Here is a 17,842-nt window from a genome sequence, read left to right on the forward strand (position 1 = left end):
GGAGTGTTGTGCACAGTTTTGGTCCCCCTATCTAAGGAAGGATATACTTGCCTTGGAGGGAGTGCAACGAAGGTTCACCAGACTGATTCCTGGGATGAGAGGGCTGTCCTATGATGAGAGATTGTGTCGAATGGGCCGATACTCTCTGGCATTTAGAAGAATGAGAGGTGATCTCATTGAAACACACAAGATTCCGAAGGGGATTGCCATCATCGACTGGGGACTAAACCGAGGGGCCCTCCTGTCAGCATGGCCGCCTCCTACACTCATTTGACAGAATAAGCTTCTTTGCCGAGTGACTGATAATAAATGTGCATCCGAACCCTCTGCTCGCAAACATTTGCTGGGCGTGCATTTGAGTAATTTAGTGATGAACCGTCAAAATCCCAGCGGGAAAAGCAAGACGTCCACAAATAAACAAGGTAATTGAAAGCTCTGGGCGACTGTAGTTAGCTTGAAAACCTGAGACTGGCTTTAAACAAATGTCACAGTGGGGATAAACTAAAACGGCAGCGCATTTAATAAACAGTCTTGGCAGGAGCCTTTGTTTCTGTTTAATTTACTGGTTTCAGGCACCCCTTCTTTTCACATGGTGAATTTTGCGCCGTTTACAAGCCACATTCCAGTTATTTTAATTAAAAGTAGAAATGGTTTTACGTGGTTGCTTGTGGAGCTCTTTGCTTCGAGTACACCCTACTTGCACACCATTCGCCAAGCCGCTGACGGACTTTTGAACTTTTCCGTCTTCTGCCATGGTAATTCATTCATCGTGATTCAACCTCAGATTTTATTACAAGTCTGGCCAAGGACATGCTCGGCCGAAGCCAAGTCAAAATGTTTGTGTGTTTTAGTTTCTCAGTTCTCACGCCGTGTAATGTAAGAATTCATTTTGTGGCGGGGAGGAGGCCCAGCGGTTGCATTACTAAAACATGCCCAAGCTATCGGAGAGAACACAGGCTCGCAAGAGTAACATTTCTGTGTAATTTAATAAGAAACCTTCATACTGCTGTGATTCACAGTCCCGGCATTTGACGCAGATCCATCAGGAATTTTTCTCCGATAATATTGCACATGTTGTGTTGCAGAGTGCCCCCTATTTACCAAAGTTCCTGTCTTTTTTTTCATCCCTGCAACTATAAAGTTGAGGTCACTGACTCATGCTGGGTTAAGGGGTTCCATGGGTGCCTGCCGCCCTTCAGTGATCATTCTTCTTGGGGAAGCCCAGACCGTGAGTGTTGGTGGGCGATCTGTGCTGAAGCTCAATTCGATCCAGGCCCAACTTCCGCACGTGTTTATGTTTCCATAGAAGATAGGAGCAGGAGTAGGCCATTCGGCCCTTCGAGCCCGCTCCGCCATTCAATGAGATCATGGCTGATCATCCAAACTCAGTACCCTGTCCCTGCCTTCTCCCCATATCCCTTGATCCCTTTAGCCTTAAGAAATATATCTAACTCCTTCTTGAATATATTTAATGAATTGGCCTCAACTGCCTTCTGTGGTAGAGAATTCCACAGGCTCACCACTCTCTGGGTGAAGAAATTCCTTCTCATCTCTGTCCTAAATGACTTACCCCTTATCTTTAGACTGTGACCCCTGGTTCAGGACTCCCCGACCATCGGGAACATCCTTCCTGCATCTAGTATGTCTAATCCTGTTAGAATTTTATAAGTTTCAATGAGATCCCCTCTCATTCTTCTAAATTCTAGCGAATATAAACCTAATCGACCCAATCTCTCCTCATACGTCATTCCTGCCATCCCAGGTATCAGTCTGGTGAATCTTCGCTGCACTCCCTCCATGGCAAGAACATCCTTCCTCAGATAAGGCGAACAAAACTGCACACAATACTCAAGGTGTGGTCTCACCAAGGCCCTGTACAACTGCAGCAAGACATCCTTGCTCCTGCACTCGAACCCTCTCGCTATGAAGGCCAACATACCATTTGCCTTCTTAACCGCCTGCTGCACCTGCATGCTTACCTTCAGCGACTGGTGCACAAGGACACCCAGGTCTCGTTGCATTTCCCCTTTTCCCAATCTATTGCCGTTCAGATAATAATCTGTCTTCCTGTTTTTGCCACCAACTCTATCAAAACTCTAATTGCCAAAACATTCTGAGCAAATACCAGGCACAAACACAGCAGAGGTCAAACTCATCTCGATAAAGAAATTGCCATCCTTAGATCTAGAAAACCGGATCTGCTAGAGTACGTCACCCAGTAAAACAAAGTGTACTAACAGGGAGGCTTCTAACGGACAATAAAGCTCACAGCCTATTTATTGACACTGAATTCTCACAAACATGGAAAAGTCATTCCTCGTTTCTGGAGCCTTGCCTACTCCTGCTCGCAAAAAGCTTCCAAAAACCAAAGAGTTGTGGAAAACATGATGAGGGTATGCCTGCGCTCTGTGTAGCACCAACAAATAATGGCACTGTCGCAACAACAACTTGTATTTATATAGCGCCTCTAACGTAGTAAAACGTCCCAAGGCGCTGCACAGGAGTATTTTAAGACAAAAAATTTGACAGCGAGCCACATAAGGATAAATTAGGGCAGGTGACCAAAAGCTTGGTCAAAGAGGTAGGTTTTAAGGAGCGTCTTAAAGGAAGAAATAGGTAGAGAGGTTTAGGGAGGGAATTCCAGAGCTTAGGGTCCAGGCAACAGAAGGCACGGCCACCAATGGTGGAGCGATTATAATCAGGGATGCTCAAGAGGGCAGAATTAGAGGAGCGCAGATATCTGGGGGGGTTGTGGGGCTGAAGGAGATTACAGAGATAGGGAGGGGCGAGGCCATGGAGGGATTTGAAAACAAGGATGAGAATTTTGAAATCGAGGTGTTGATTAACAGTAAAGGAACAGAGGTTGCGGCTGCATCTCAAACCTTAATGAATGAAGACAACTCCATCACAGCCACTTAATTTCAGCAGTCAATATTAATAGAAAACAACAGGCTGCATATTTTCTTATAGAAATCTGCATAAACGTGCTTGCTGAAGACGGACTGGTGAAGAGCAAACCCAGCTTAGCAAGCGGTCACAAACAAATCCTCCCAGCGTCGTGCAATCTATCACGGTTCACGCGCAAAAAAACGTTTTGTTCAAGCTTACCTTGAGTAATCTCCCTTTGCTTCCTGCAAGGAATGAAGCGAACAGACCGTCAGTTAGTTACGTGTAATGAACACAGAAGGTTTCCAAGCGATTCCCTGGGATATCACAACAGTGCCGCACGTGCCTCTGCCTTGGGTGTCTTGCTGTGTTTTACTGCCCACCGAATCTCGAGCATTTAGTGTTCTGGGGTGTAGACGGGGCATTCCCCCTTTAAACAAGTGATTGCTGCCCTATCCCTCGAACGCTCTGCATTCTACAACCAACTGTTTACCTCACAGTCAATGGTTGCGGACTGCAACATCACTAAAACGTACTGGTATCTTTCTTTTCCTCAATGAAACGTGCAATAGAACAAAATTCACAGAGTTAGGATATTTTGACTAAATGCATTTAAATAAGGTGCACATTTACTAAGATTTACCAGAGACTTGAGCACAAAAATCTAGGCTGACACTCCAGTGCAGAGCTGAGGGAGTGCTGCACTGTCAGAGATGCTGTCTTTCGGATGAGACGTTAAACCGAGACCCCGTCTGCTCTCTCGGGTGGACGTAAAAGATCCCAGGGCACTATTTCGAAGAAGAGCAGGGGAGTTATCCCCGGTGTCCTGGGGCCAATATTTATCCCTCAATCAACATCACTAAAAGACAGATTATCTGGTGATTATCACATGGCTGCCGTGTTTCCAACATTACAACAGTGATAACACTTCAAAAAGTACTTCATTGGCTGTAAAGCGCTTTGGGACGTCTGGTGGTCGTGAAAGGCGCTATAGAAATGCAAGTCTTGCTTCTTTTTAAGATTGAACATTTTTGATTGCACTACTTTGTTAAGAAATTCACTGATAGTGAAGTTGGAGTGGTAGGGAACGGGCTCAGTTCTTCCCATGATTCCCCAAATATAATGGGAAGTATTTTGCGACCCCTATGGGTGCGTTCGCGCCCGTAAGGGCCGCGCATGTTCCGGGTTTAGGCACGCGAGGCGGGTGCACTGAAACCCGGAACTTGCGATCTGTCAAGATTGACAGATCCTCCGCATCCCCGAGAGAAGGGCCTCGGCGGGTGGAGAGTTGCGCTGTTTGCCCAACTTCTGCCCACGAGATTCTTACGCCCGGTAAAGACAAGCGTAAGGCCTTCTTTTCACAGCATAAAAGTTTAAAAAAGTAGAAAAATAACATTTTATCATTCATTTAAACATTAAAAACCCTGTCCAATAAGGTAAGTTTATTTTTAGCCCCGTTAAAACATATAGGGGTAAAAATTCAGTATCGCCCCGTTTGGGGCGCCATTATCGGCCGTGCGCAAAGTTTAGCGCCTGGCGCTAATTATCGCCTCCGACGGCAAACTTGGCTTTTATCGCCCCTGGAGGTGATTGGAGCGCTAAATCAGGCGCTTCGCACCTCTCTTAAGGCGCAAAGGCCGAGGAGCGAGGCGCTACCTCAGAGCGCTGGCGAAGCAAGGAAGGGCAAATCAAAATGAACCTGCAAAGTGCTGCTCAGTACCCAAAACTCCTTCACACAGCGTTGAATCTCTCCAGAAGTCTCTCTCTCTCTCTCTCAGGATGCGTGGTGCAAAAATGTCACCGACAAAGAAAGGCCCCTGTCCCTTCCTGACTGCAAAACGCTCCCCTCAACCTGTCGTTGCTAGTGGCAGGCGGTAAGGCAGGCGGCGCCACTCAATATCCAGTCCGGGGCACTACCGGGGCGTTGCGCACTCGACTGACATCACGATCTGCCGACGCAGGAAATCGTGGCGGTAGTGTTTAGTGCCGCCACAAAATGTTTAGTTAATTTCGCAAGCGGCACAAACATCGCCGCGCCCGGGCGCTAGTTGCTTTGCGCCCCATTAGCGCCCTCTTAAGGCACTAACGGGAGGCGCAAACAACTGAATTATTCCCCCATAAATTTTTTCAACAAAAATTAAAATTTTGTTTAAAATATTTAATTAAATGGTATTTTAATTAATTTTCAATATGTAATTAAAAAAAAATGTGGTTCATGTGTTGGTGTATTTTTTAAGTGATCCCCATTCATACTTATGGGGTTTCCGTACATTCGCAACTGTCAAAAGTATGAATGGGGATTCCCTTCTTTTATTGGTTGGTTGCGAACCGCCTGCGCTCCTGGGCTACGTGGGCCTCTGCCCGCGCGTACCCGGAGAGGCCCAGGATCGCGAATCTCCGCACCTCCCGGGCCACCAGGTAAATGCGTAGATTTTTTTTACAGGTCGAAGGCAGGAAGCCTCCAATCGCAAATTTTGGCCCAATATCTTTGTGTCTGTAGGACAGCGAGACAGAAGTAAAATAAAAAAAGATTAACTGAAATGACAGATACACACGTTCTGGGGGGGATTGTCAAAAGGTTTTGGGAATGTGAGATCTGTTGTGATGGGGGTGGCTCTATGATACTGAATTTCCTCATTCACTCCTCAGCAGGTCACGAGAAAGGACCTTTGGAAAAGTTTCTACAGCGTATAATCCCTTGCATGCCATTTATCATTCTTCTCGTCCCTTGTTTGTTATGAAACAGTCATTCAATTTAATAGTTTGTTATTTAATAGGTGCATATTTTGCTTTGACCTCCAAGTGATGCGATCAGTGAAAGTGATCTTTCCGAATTTTTATTGCAAAGTGATGTTTTTAAAGTTAGTGTTTTGCGCTCCATTCTTTAAGTCCCTCGTGGTCCATGTCTTTCTCAGACTGAGTGGGCAGCTAACTGCCAAACCTCTGATGCTGTCTGATATTATCGCAGGGTCGTGACCAGAACAGAAAAACAACTCCGTACGCAGTCCTAATGTAAGAAATTGGTGACTGTTTCTGGCCATCATACTTTCCCAATGGCTGGGGAAAGATCGGGGCAAACCAGCGGGCGAAAGTCATCAACACGTGCTGGCTCTTACAGAAAGACTGATTCACTGGCAGCCACCATGAAACATGGCAGCCTCCGAGCCTGATTTTAACTCCCAGCGTGATTCCGATGGGAATCCGCAGGCTTCAGTTAGGGCTAGGAGTACTGCAGCTTAGTGGCTATGGTACTGGATTAGTAATCCAGAGGCCTGGACTAATGATCCGCGCGATATGAGTTCAAATCCCACCACGACAGCTCGGGAATTTAAATTCAGTTAATTAAATAAATCTGGAATAAAAAGCTAGTATCAGTAATGGTGACCATGAAACTACTGGATTGCTGTTAAAACAGTTCACTAATGTCCTTTAGGGAAGGAAATCTGCTGCCCTTACCCGGTCTGGCCTATATTTGACTCCAGGCCTACTGCAATGTGGTTGACTCTTAACAAACAGCTCTCTGAAATGGCCCAGCGAGACACTCAGTTGTATAAAGTGGCTCACCACCACCTTCTCAAGGGCAATTAGGGATGGGCAATAAATGCTGGCCTTGCCAGCGATGCCCACATCCCATGAATTAATAAAAAATTTCCCGGCTGGTGGCAAAATGAGGCCGTGGCAATTTTAACCACCGGGTCCTCGCTAACATGCCGGCCGGCTGAGCGCTGTCCACTGACCACTGGCACTCAATCACTCAGGTAAGAACACAAGAAATAGAAGCAGGAGTCGGCCCCTCGAGCCTGCTCCCCCATTCCAGGAGATCATGGCTGATCTGGTCTTCGCCTCAACTCCACTTCCCCGCCCGCTCCCCATAACCCTTGACTCCCCTATAGTTCAAAAATCTGTCTATCTCCACCTTAAACATATTCAATGACTCCGCCTCCACAGCTCTTTGGGGTAGAGAATTCCAAAGATTCACGACCCTCTGAGAGAAGAAATTTCTCCTTATCTCCGTCTTAAATGGGCGACCCCTTATTCTGAAATTATGCCCCCTAGTTCTAGTAAGTGTGGGGACCGGGGTTCAGAGGGCGTCTTGTGGTAGGGACAGGGTGGGTGGGAAGACCTTAACTTTCCTTGTGGGGCTCTGGAAGATCGCTCTTGCTCCTCCAGGCCCCACAACGCAAAGTTAAAAAGCTCACCTCGAATGGCCTCCTCTGCTTCCGATCCTCTTCTGACTAGAGGCAGGGATGTTGCAGCGAATTCCCCTGCTCAGGCCGGGAACTAAAATTGCGATTGGGGCCCAGTGACGCTATCAGAGCCCAATCTGCATATTGAAAGGAGGACACCGGCGGCTTTGGGTGGGCGGTTTAGCCAGCAGTCCAGTAAAAATCGGCAAGGGTGGGGCACCGGGGGTGAGTCACCCGGTGGACTTTAACTGCTTACCCGCTCGGTTCCCACCAGACGGGTAGGACGGAAGTCTCCCCCCCCCAACCCCTCCCTCTGTGATGGCAAGGCTCACATTGCTGTTGAGTACGTGGCTGCCTCTGGGTGGGGTCTGTGGAAGCCAGAGGCTCTAGGATTTCCCGGGTAGCAGTTGCCACCAGGATTCGGGCCACTGTGAATCATCCACTAAACAGGTGGTCTGGGGTGAACTCCAAAGTGAACAGCACGCTGGCCTCCGCGGCCAAATCAGTTGAGTTCAATTTAAAAACAACAACTTGGGGGGAAAATTCGGTTGCTTTGCGCCTCCCGTTAGCGCCCTGCGGCGCTGCGCCTCCGGTGATGATGTCATCGCCGTGCCTTGTGCCCCGGCCGCAAACTTGGCTTGCATCCCCTGACCTACCGCTGGACGCTATGTCCGACAGGGTCAGGGGGGTTGTTCTTGCGGCCGGGGCGGCGATAATTAAATGGCAGGTGCCGGGCGGCCATGTTTTTGGGGGCCTCCTGCCAGCACCTGCCCCCTCTGGCCTCCTCCTGCAGGGTGCCGGCCGTGATCCGTCCGCCCACCACTCCTCGAGTGCCGGCCTCTTTTCCTGGCGCCCCGCACCCCGGTGGTCGAGCAGGGGAGTGAGGGAGGCCTGCAGTACCGCGGTGATACATGTCGACGCGCATGGCGCTGTTGCACGTAACGCCGCGATATTCCATGGGAGGCCCCAAGAGGGAGGGGGAGCGCCCCACCACCTGCTTGGGGCGCTACCATTGAATTTCGGGCGCAGGGGTGCTAATTTTTTTGGGACGCTAAAAGCAGCGCCCCGGCGAAGTTAGCGCCCTAAAGGGGGCACGAGCCAATTTCCCCCCCTTGTATTTACAGAGCACCTTTAATGTAGTAAACATCCCAAAGCACTTCACAGGAGCGATTATAAAAAAACACCGAGCCACAGAAGGAGACATTAGGACAGGTGACCAAAAGCTTGGTCAAAGAGGTAGGTTTTAAGGAGCGTCTTAAAGGAGGAGAGAGAGGCAGAGAGGTGGAGAGGTTTAGGGAGGGAATTCCAGAGTTTAGGGCCCAGGCAGCTGAAGGCACGACCGCCAATGGTGGAGCGATTATAATCAGGGATGCTCAAGAGGCCAGAATTAGAGGAGCGCAGATATCACGAAGGATTCTGGGGCTGGAGGATGTTACGAGATAGGGAGGGGCGAGGCCATGGAGCGATTTGAAAACAAGGATGAGAATTTTAAAATCGAGGCGTTGCTGGACCGGGAGCCAGTGTAGGTCGGCGAGCACAGGGGGTGATGGGTGAACGGGACTCGGTGTGAGTTAGGACACGGGGCAGTGAGCACAGGGGGTGATGGGTGAACGGGACTCGGTGTGAGTTAGGACACGGGGCAGTGAGCACAGGGGGTGATGGGTGAACGGGACTGGGTGTGAGTTAGGACACGGGGCAGTGAGCACAGTGGGGTGATGGGTGAACGGGTCTGGGTGTGAGTTAGGACACGGGGCAGTGAGCACAGGGGGTGATGGGTGAACGGGACTTGGTGTGAGTTAGGACACGGGGCAGTGAGCACAGAGGGTGATGGGTGAACGGGACTGGGTGCGAGTTAGGACACGGGGCAGTGAGCACAGTGGGGTGATGGGTGAACGGGACTGGGTGTGAGTTAGGACACGGGGCAGTGAGCACAGTGGGGTGATGGGTGAACGAGACTGGGTGTGAGTTAGGACACGGGGCAGTGAGCACAGGGGGTGATGGGTGAACGGGACTGGGTGTGAGTTAGGACACGGGGCAGTGAGCACAGGGGGTGATGGGTGAACGGGACTGGGTGTGAGTTAGGACACGGGGCAGTGAGCACAGGGGGTGATGGGTGAACAGGACTCGGTGTGAGTTAGGACACGGGGCAGTGAGCACAGTGGGGTGATGGGTGAACGGGACTTGGTGTGAGTTAGGACACGGGCCCAGAATTGATGCTGAATGTGTGGATTGTTCTGCTCAGGTCACATTTGCAGTACGGCAAACAATTCTGATTGCCATGGCGGAGGGGGAGTCGAGGAGAGCAACGAGTCTGACCCCAATAATGTCAGAGGGATGGGCTTTAAGGAATAACTAGATATACGCTGGCTCCGTTTGGCTCAAGAAAAAATGTCTTAAGAGTGGATCTTTAGTCATGTGAGATACTTAATATAAGAGAGGAAGTAAACTTGAAACAAATCTTGCAGATACCCCAAAGGATCAGGAAAAGGGGGGTACACGTTCGTGAAGCACGCATCTGTAGTGAAGGCCTATAAGTATTTCTTTACACAGAGGGGATTAACAGCTGGAATGGTTGTCAGGAAGAATGGTTGAGGCCAGGATACTGGGCTCATTTAAGAAGCTGCTCACTGCTGGAATGGAAAGGTGGTCGGGTTGGTTTTCTGACTGGATGAAATCAAAGGGGGCGGGGGGGTGTGGGAGGCGCGCCGGCGGGAGTTGAAAGATTTTCTTCACCCAAAACCTATCTTGTGATCTCCTCTGGTTTCAGCTCTGATATTCACAGAATCACAGAATCTACAGTGCAGGTAGAGGCCATTTCGGCATGTGAGAAATCGTGGAGAAAGAACTTGCATTTATATAGCACCTTTCACCACCTCAGGACATCCCAAAGCACTTTACAGCCAATGAAGTACTTTTTGAAGTGTAGTCACTGTTGTAATGTAGGAAACTTGGCAGCCAATTTGCGCACAGCAAGCTCCCACAATCAGCAATGTGATAATGACCAGATAATCTGTTTTAGTGATGTTGATTGAGGGATAAATATTGTCCAGGACACTGGGGAGAACTCCCCTGCTCTTCTTCGAAATAGTGCCATGGGATCTTTTACGTCCACCTGAGAGAGCAGACGGGGCTTCGGTTTAACGTCTCATCCGACAGACGGCACCTCCGACAGTGCGGCACTCCCTCAGCACTGCACTGGGAGTGTCAGCCCAGATTATTCTGCTCAAGGCTCTGAGATTGGGACTGGAACCCACAACCTTCTGACTCGGGAGGCGAGGGTGCCGCCCACTGAGCCACGGCTGAGGAACCAAGCATGTGTTTTAGGTACCAAGTTACCGATATATCAGCACAATTCGCAACAGGGCAGCATAACACAACTAGAAAACCTCTCACACAGTAGCTGCAAGAACTTTGCCCCCTTTTCCAGAAATAAATGTTCTTCTTCCCCCGTCAGATGTTAGAAATGGAAATCTGCCCCTGTGGTACAGTAAGCCATTAAAAAGTATGTTGTTTGAGACGCCCAGAAACTAAAGAGGTATTGTCAAGAGCCTAAACCGCTTCAGTCTTTAAATCTCTGCAGATACCTTAACCCGTCTGCTTGTTAACATGTTTGAAACCATAAATTAAAAGATACACTTGTGGACCTCTGCTGTTAATGTTTAACGGGAGCCAGTTGTTGCAGTAAATTAAAGTTCAACAATTCATCGCTCCACGTTGCTGTGCGAATGAGTTCTCTCAACCAAACATCCTTCTTTCACTGGTTATTAACCAGATTGTTGCGATGATATCGATGCAAAGCTTTTGAACATTAGTCACTTAAATTGCAACGGATTACCCCCTGTACACGTCCCTTTCATTGACAGATCCTCCGCATCCCCGGGAGCAGGGCCTCTGCGGGTGGAGAGTTGCGCTGTTTGCCCAACTTTCGCCCGCGAGGTTCTTACGCCCGGTTAAAAACAGCATAAGAGTTTTAAAAAATAGAAAAATAAAACGTTATTACTCATTTATACATTAAAAACCCTGTCCAATAAAGTAAGTTTATTTTTAGCCCTGTTAAAACATATAAAAAATGTTTTTCAAGAAATTAAATTTTTGTTTAAAATATTTAATTAAATGGCATTTTAATTAATTTTCAATATGTAATTGCAAAACATTTTTTTAGTTCATGTGTTGGTGTATTTTTTAAGTGATCCCCATTCATGCTTATGGGGTTTCTGCCTTAAATTACGACGGATTGTCCCCTGTACACTTCCCTTTTAACAGAAGGCTTAGCAGAAGAGTTTGTCGTGCTAACATGGCAATAACAATTCTAAAAACCAGTGCTGTCTTGCCGGATCCATAAACCCACTGCGATTAATTTCTGCAGATTTAACAATGAGATTGGGGGCAGGCATGTTTGCAGAGGTGTCTTTTGAGCCCATTAACCAGAACATTAGCAAATCAAGAAGCGATTCCACGAGGCTCCGCCTGCCATTAGTTCACTAGGTTTTACCAACAAAAGCAAAAAAAAACAGGGGGGGGGGGGGGTGGGGAAAGAGAGCAAAATCAAACCGTAAAATGCAAAATACCAGTTATTTAATGCTCAATGCACAGGTGAATGGGGTTGCCCAGAGTCACTGCGTTTGAGTTTGAGCGCAGTTCTGATGAAGCGTGTTCTGATGAAGCGTGAGCTTTTCCCCTTGCTTCCCCGGAGACTCCACAGCTAGTGCCAGCACCGAGTGCAACTGCAGCAAGGAAAGCACTCCAGAGCTGGACTCAACAATGTTCTTGATGTCCAGCATTTAACTTGTGATTTTAACAATCCAGCAGAGACATATTCTGATTCACCATTTTTAAAAAAAAGTATTGCTCACGTCAGAACAGCTGCCAGCTACACTGCGAGCTCGGCACACCAGCCGCACGCAAAGACCGCCACGCTTGAATGCTCTTACCTGCAGTATGTACGCAGCCAATTCGAAAATGGCCTCAGTGTCGACTTCAATCAGCTCCTGTGGGAGAAAATGAAGAACGCAAGTTAAACTCAACCAGCGACGTGAAATGGCCAGCTTCCCTGCACTGGCTGCTTAATGGAGCAGGTCGCACGAACCCTCCCCTTTCACCACTGCATTGCTTCAAAGGAACTTTTCATGCTGAATAAAAGGGATTCAGCCGTGAAAACTGATAGCAGTGCAACAACTGACGTAAAGGAACTGCGTGAAACTCTACCTCGTTTCTGAGGGACCCCTTTTCACTTGGACGATTACAATCTGCTAAAAAATCAATGGGTAGAAAAAAAAACCAGGCTCCCGGATTATAAAACTTTACGGACTAGTCCGACCAGCTTTTCCAGCCAACAATACGAGGCCCCGGGAGTCGTCCTCACCCTACAAGAGAGGGTCCGGCACATGGAACAGTCCCTCTACAAAGAGCAGGCAGCAATTCAAGAGCGTTCACGTGTAAATGTTGCGGCTAAAGCACAAATTCCTGGGTGTAGGGGAGCTGACCCATTGCCACAGCGCACTCTGCAGCAGCGGTCTCACAGGGAGACTTCAGGGTCAGTTGATCCTATCCGTAACCTCTTGACTTTCTTGTTTTTTTTTTACTTTGTATCTGTGGCCAGTCAACTGCGCACCAAACGCTCTTTGGGTGAAGCAAGATTTATAAGGTTCCCACGTGCTCTTGCCAAGCAGGGCTCATTCGCCTCTCCCTGACCTTCCCCTGCCCCCCAAAGCTGGCCCCTGCCATTATCGCAGCCCGAGATATAAAGGACAAGGCAAAGGATTATCTTTTCATCGCTCTGATTTAATTAACAACCACTCCGGGCACTTTTCCCTTTAAGCAGACAAGCTCGGCGCAGCAGAGGGTCAATAATTCTGGGTAGACCAGACTGGGATGGGATGGGGGCGCCCAACCTCCCCAAGCACTGATTCAATGAAGTAATAACCAAAGGGGCCGTCATTTGAAGGCTTTGCTTTTTTTTCTTGTGGTAACCACTGAATCAGTTAGTTGTCAGGACGATAAAGGTTATTAAATGCTTCCTGTCGTTGCCGAATTGTTCTGTGTAGCGACATTGCCAAAATAGGCACCTACAGTTTGATGGACATTGTTCCTCGGGCCAGTAAAGCCTACTGATCAGCCACGATCTCATTAAATGGCGGAACAGGCTCGAGGGGCCGAATGGCCTACTCCTGCTCCTATCTTCTATGTTTCTACCAGTCACACGGAATAATGGCCCGCATTTTCTAAAATAAAAATCTACGCCCTTACCCGAGGGCTCCCGGGAGGTGCACAGTTCCAATCCTGGGCCTCTCCAAACTGCCGGTGCGCAGGGCCCACGTATCCCAGAGGCGCAGGCGGTTTGCAGCGTCCCTGGGATCACGTGGGCCATGGGGAGCCAATCAAAGAAGGGAATCTCCATTCATACACTTGACAGGAAGACCTGTCAAATATATGAATGGAGATCACCCCAAAAACATAGTAAAACTTTAAATACATTTTTTTTAAATCACATTTTGAAAATGACTTGAAATTACAATAAATTAAATATTTTAAACAAAAATTTAAATTTTTGAAAAAAATAATTAGGCCTAGTGATATACCTATCAATTCATCCAATGAAAAGCGACGAGTTAAGAAAGTAACTATAGGTTTTTATTGGCTAAATAACAGAGCCCACCCTCGTGGGTGATCGGATACAACAAGGAGGAATGCCAGCCAGTCGACTACCTTTATACCTGGGCAGGTAGGTGGAGTCTATAGTGTAACGATAGTGAACGATAAAAGTGGTTTACCACACCTAGAAATTGGCCTGAGGCGCCCAAGCGGCGCAAAGTTCGCCTGGGCGCTGGAATTTGCGCCGCGATCGCCGCATTAGCGATCGCCGCAAATTCAGTTGAAGTGCCCCTAGAGGGAGACGGGGCGCGGCTCGAGGCGCTCCGCATCCCTCTTAGGGCACTGAAAGTGAATTTCGCAGCGCTACGTGCCGCAGCGCCACACGCTGCTGCACGGCACGCTGCGGTACTGCAGGCCTTCCTCCCACTGTTAAGGGGGAGGGGCCTGCAACAGCGTGAACCCCGATCGCGAGTGCCGGCAAAAGAGGCCCGGCACCAAGGAGAAGTGCCGGGCTCTCGGGAAACAGCCGGCAATGCCGCGGGGGGCGGACCAGGAGGCCGGGGATGGGCACCTCCACCTTAACTTGCGCCTCTGCCGGCGCAGCAAGGCCCCGTGAACCGGGCGCAGGTAGCGAATGGCGCTACAGCGGCGTTCGCTACCAAATATCGCGATCGGGGCGCGAATGGGGCGCTGCGCACACCGATGACATCATCGGTGGCGGCGCAGCGCAAAAGGCTAGCGCCACCATTAGCGCCCCCGCTGAATATCGCGGGAGGCGCAGCCAGTGGCGCTACAGCCACTGACTGCCTCTTTAGGCGCTAACAGGTGGCGCTACTCACCCAATTTTTCCCCCTTAAAGTTTTAACGGGGCTAAAAATAAACGTACCTTTTTTTAAAGTATTTTTAAATGATAAATCAGTGAAAAAATGTTTTAAAACTTTTTTTTCAACTTTTATCCTGGTAAAAGTAGGCCTTACGCGTAAGATTTCTAAGGGTTTTCAGCGGGCGGAGGTTCTCCAGAAAGCGGAACTCTCTCCCCGCAGAGGCCCTTCTCCAGGGCAGGCGGCCAATCTGTCAAGAGCGTTCTTGACAGACTGGAAATGCCGGTTTCCAGCGCATGCGCAGTGCATGCCTCAAACCGGCATTTCCGATGTCCCTACGGGTGGGTGCACAGCCCGTACCCACCTGTAGGAATCGGAATATCTGGGCCAATAACCTTGACCAGTCTGTTTCCGTCCTCGCTGTCGGAGTCCCGACAGAGATTCTGCACTGGCAAAGAGTTTGTGTTTAACTTCGAGCCTGAAATCTGCAGCAATGCTGTGAGGTGAATGAGGCAGAGCCACAGCAACAACAACTTGCATTTATATAGTGCCTTTAATGTAGGGAAATCTTCCCAAAGGTACTTCACAAGAAGCGCTGACACCAATGTTGCCTGTTAATTTTTTTTTGGCGTTGCGCAGCCCCTTAAATGCCTCGCACGCACAATTTTTGCATTGACGAGCCGGTTGCACGGGTTCCCTGGAACGCCGTGTGACCGGGCAGCTTAAATGCCGTGTTCTCCAGTGCCCCTGGAGGCAGCAGGGTAACACACCAGAGCTGCTGGCCTGCCAGCTCTTTCCACCAAGGGGCCTGCAACACGCGCCCCCCCGCCCCCCGATGGCTGACCTGTACAGACCCTCGCCAGCCACGAGGAGTGGACTCGCAGCCAGAAACAAAGTCTGCACTCGTGACTTTCAAACGCCTGCATGTGCAGAAGGTCGCAAACGCAATTACATCCCCTGCGGATTTTGCCTTCCCCTTAAACAACATCTTGTATTTACAGGAAACTCTTTATTATCCGGCACCAACAGGACCGGCGTGGTGCCGGTTTATCAAAAAGTCCAGATTACAGAGAGGTATAGTTAAAAGGTACGAGAGCTCCGTACACAGCAACAAATCCAGGCTTCCCTGTTGCTTAGCAACATGTGCAGGAACTCCGGCCACAGACCAAGCATCCCTGTTGCTTAGCAACAAGTGCAGGAACCCCAGTTGCACAGCCACAGATCCAGGAACTGACACTAATATGAAGTAAAACTTACCTGACCCTACTCCTGAATTTTGCCGGTTAACAGAGATTTCCGGTTATTTAGGTGCCGGTAAATCGAGAGTTTCCTGTATATAGCGCCTTTAACATAGTAAAACGTCCCAAGGCGCTTCACAGGAGCGATTATCAAACAAAATTTAACGCCGAGCCACATCAGCAGATATAAGGACAGGTGACCAAAAGATTGGTCAAAGAGGTCGGTTTTAAGGAGCGTCTTAAAGGAGAGAGAGGCGGAGAGGTTTAGGGAGAGAATTCCAGAGCTTAGGGTCCAGGCAGCTGAAGGCACGGCCGCCAATGGCGGAGCGATTAAAATCGGGGATGTTCAAGAGGCCGGAGAGGGTGATATTATTGCCTCTGCCATTGTGTGACTAGCTGGAGCAGCTGAGTAGAGTGGACTGATTCAAACCTGCAAACTCCTACTCCATCTATTAAGAGTTCACCCAGCAGAGTAAATTTAGAGAGATAGCTTTGAGCCACTTTGCTCCCGAGCCTTGTTAACTGGGAGTGGAGGTGTGGGATAAGGCTATGACACTATCGTGCCCAGTCTGTGACCCTCACTCCTGCGCCGTGAGAGGTCACGGTGGGAGTGTATCAGTATTTCCAAAAAGTCCTTTCAACAGAAAAGTTTGAAAACTGCAGCTGGCAGCTGTATCTTTGCAGGAACAGAGTTCTAAACGTGTTACTAGTTGGCCGGGAGCACTGTTCACGCCCCAGTGCTTTCTGAATGAACAAGTCGACTTGCAGATTGCAGTACCTGGCTAGAGGAGTTAAACATCTCCCGTCTACACCCGTCAAAATCAGCTCTCTCGCAGGCCAGTTCTCCGAAACACTGTGCTGGCTTCAAACTGACACACGTATCATGGAGTAGTATCTGGGTGCCAATGCACACAAATCAAATTGAGGCAAGGAGACAGTCTTTGGCTACAAAAACAACTGAAGCTGGATTCAAAGTAAAGTTTAAAAACTTTTTAAGCACTCTACTGGATTGTTTGTGAATTATTTAAGCCTCATTTTTAATCATTTTAACATCAGCAGAGAGCTGAGAGGATAGTTGGCTTATTACCAACATTAGCGTTTTAACTGGCGTTCGACTGCTGATGGCCAGAGCCCTGCTCGCCTCCAATACACAAATTTTATTTCCCCTGGTCAGAGGGTGCTTTACCTCAGGCCTGCCAATCTCGCACTGGTCTCAGTAGCTACCAGTTTCAGCTTGGATTTCTTGTTAAAAAGGAAATTGCTTTGTTTGTTGAGGAATAAAAAGAATCCACAACAACAAACCTGGCGATGAGCCAATTTTGGTCGAGGCTCGGCAGTTTCAATGGCCCAGAAATTCGGGCCTCCACGGGTGAGTACGCACGGGGTACTCACCCATAAGCCCAATGGAAGTGCCAGTTTCCTGCATGCACTGCGCATGCGCAGGAAACCGGCACTTCCGTTCCCCTGAACGAAGGGGTTCAGAGTTCGAACGCGTGCGCCGGAGAGGCAGCGCGTGCGCATCGAACTTAGGTTTTTTTTGCAGGTTTTCCCAGGAGGGTAAGTCTCCAGAAGTTAGGCATGTAAAAAGCAGTCGCAAGGCCTACTTTTTACAAGGTAAGTGGTGAATTAATTCAAATTAAAACATTTTTTCCACAGGTTTATTATTTTTAAATACGTTAAAGCAAGGTAAGTTTATTTTTAGCCCCGTTAGAAAATAAAATTATTTTTTTCAAAAATTTAAATTGTTTAAAATAGTTATTTAATTTAATTTATAGTTTATTTAAAAAATGTGATTTAAAAAAAAAATTATTTGAAGATTCAGTGATGTTTTGGGGCCCGTAGTATTTATAAGTTTTGACAGCACTTCCTGTCAAACTTATGAATTGAGCATTCCCTGCTCCGATTGGCTCCCCATGGCCCACGTGATCCCAGGGGACGCATCGAACTAACTGCGCTCCTGGGATATGCAAGCACTGCGCGCCGGCAGTTGGAGGAGGCCCAGGATCGGAATTCCACGGGGGCCCATAGCTCAACGGCCGGCGCGCTAGGTAAGTGCAGGTCGGGGGCTTACACCCGCGGGAAGCCCCCGACCCGAATTTCTGGGCCAATAGCTCAGGTT

At 48.7% G+C, this 17,842-nt stretch overlaps 1 protein-coding gene across 8 annotated transcripts in view; it reads right to left on the reverse strand.

Moving 5' to 3' along the window:
• The window catches only part of frmd4a (FERM domain containing 4A), an 894,188-nt gene that overhangs the window by 137,355 nt on the left and 738,991 nt on the right, over positions 1-17,842 (reverse strand). For all 8 annotated transcript variants that reach the window (XM_086010812.1, XM_086010811.1, XM_086010810.1 and 5 more), the window contains 2 exons: positions 12,005-12,061; positions 3,109-3,131 (listed from right to left, as the gene is read on the reverse strand). In XM_086010812.1, the coding sequence (XP_085866938.1) occupies positions 3,109-3,131; positions 12,005-12,061 (80 nt within the window). The remainder of the gene's footprint in view (positions 1-3,108; positions 3,132-12,004; positions 12,062-17,842) is intronic.

The sequence above is a fragment of the Somniosus microcephalus genome, chromosome 17 (assembly GCF_052327205.1).
Source record: "Somniosus microcephalus isolate GS21.2 chromosome 17, FLI_Smic_1.0, whole genome shotgun sequence".
NCBI classification, from domain to species: domain Eukaryota; kingdom Metazoa; phylum Chordata; class Chondrichthyes; order Squaliformes; family Somniosidae; genus Somniosus; species Somniosus microcephalus.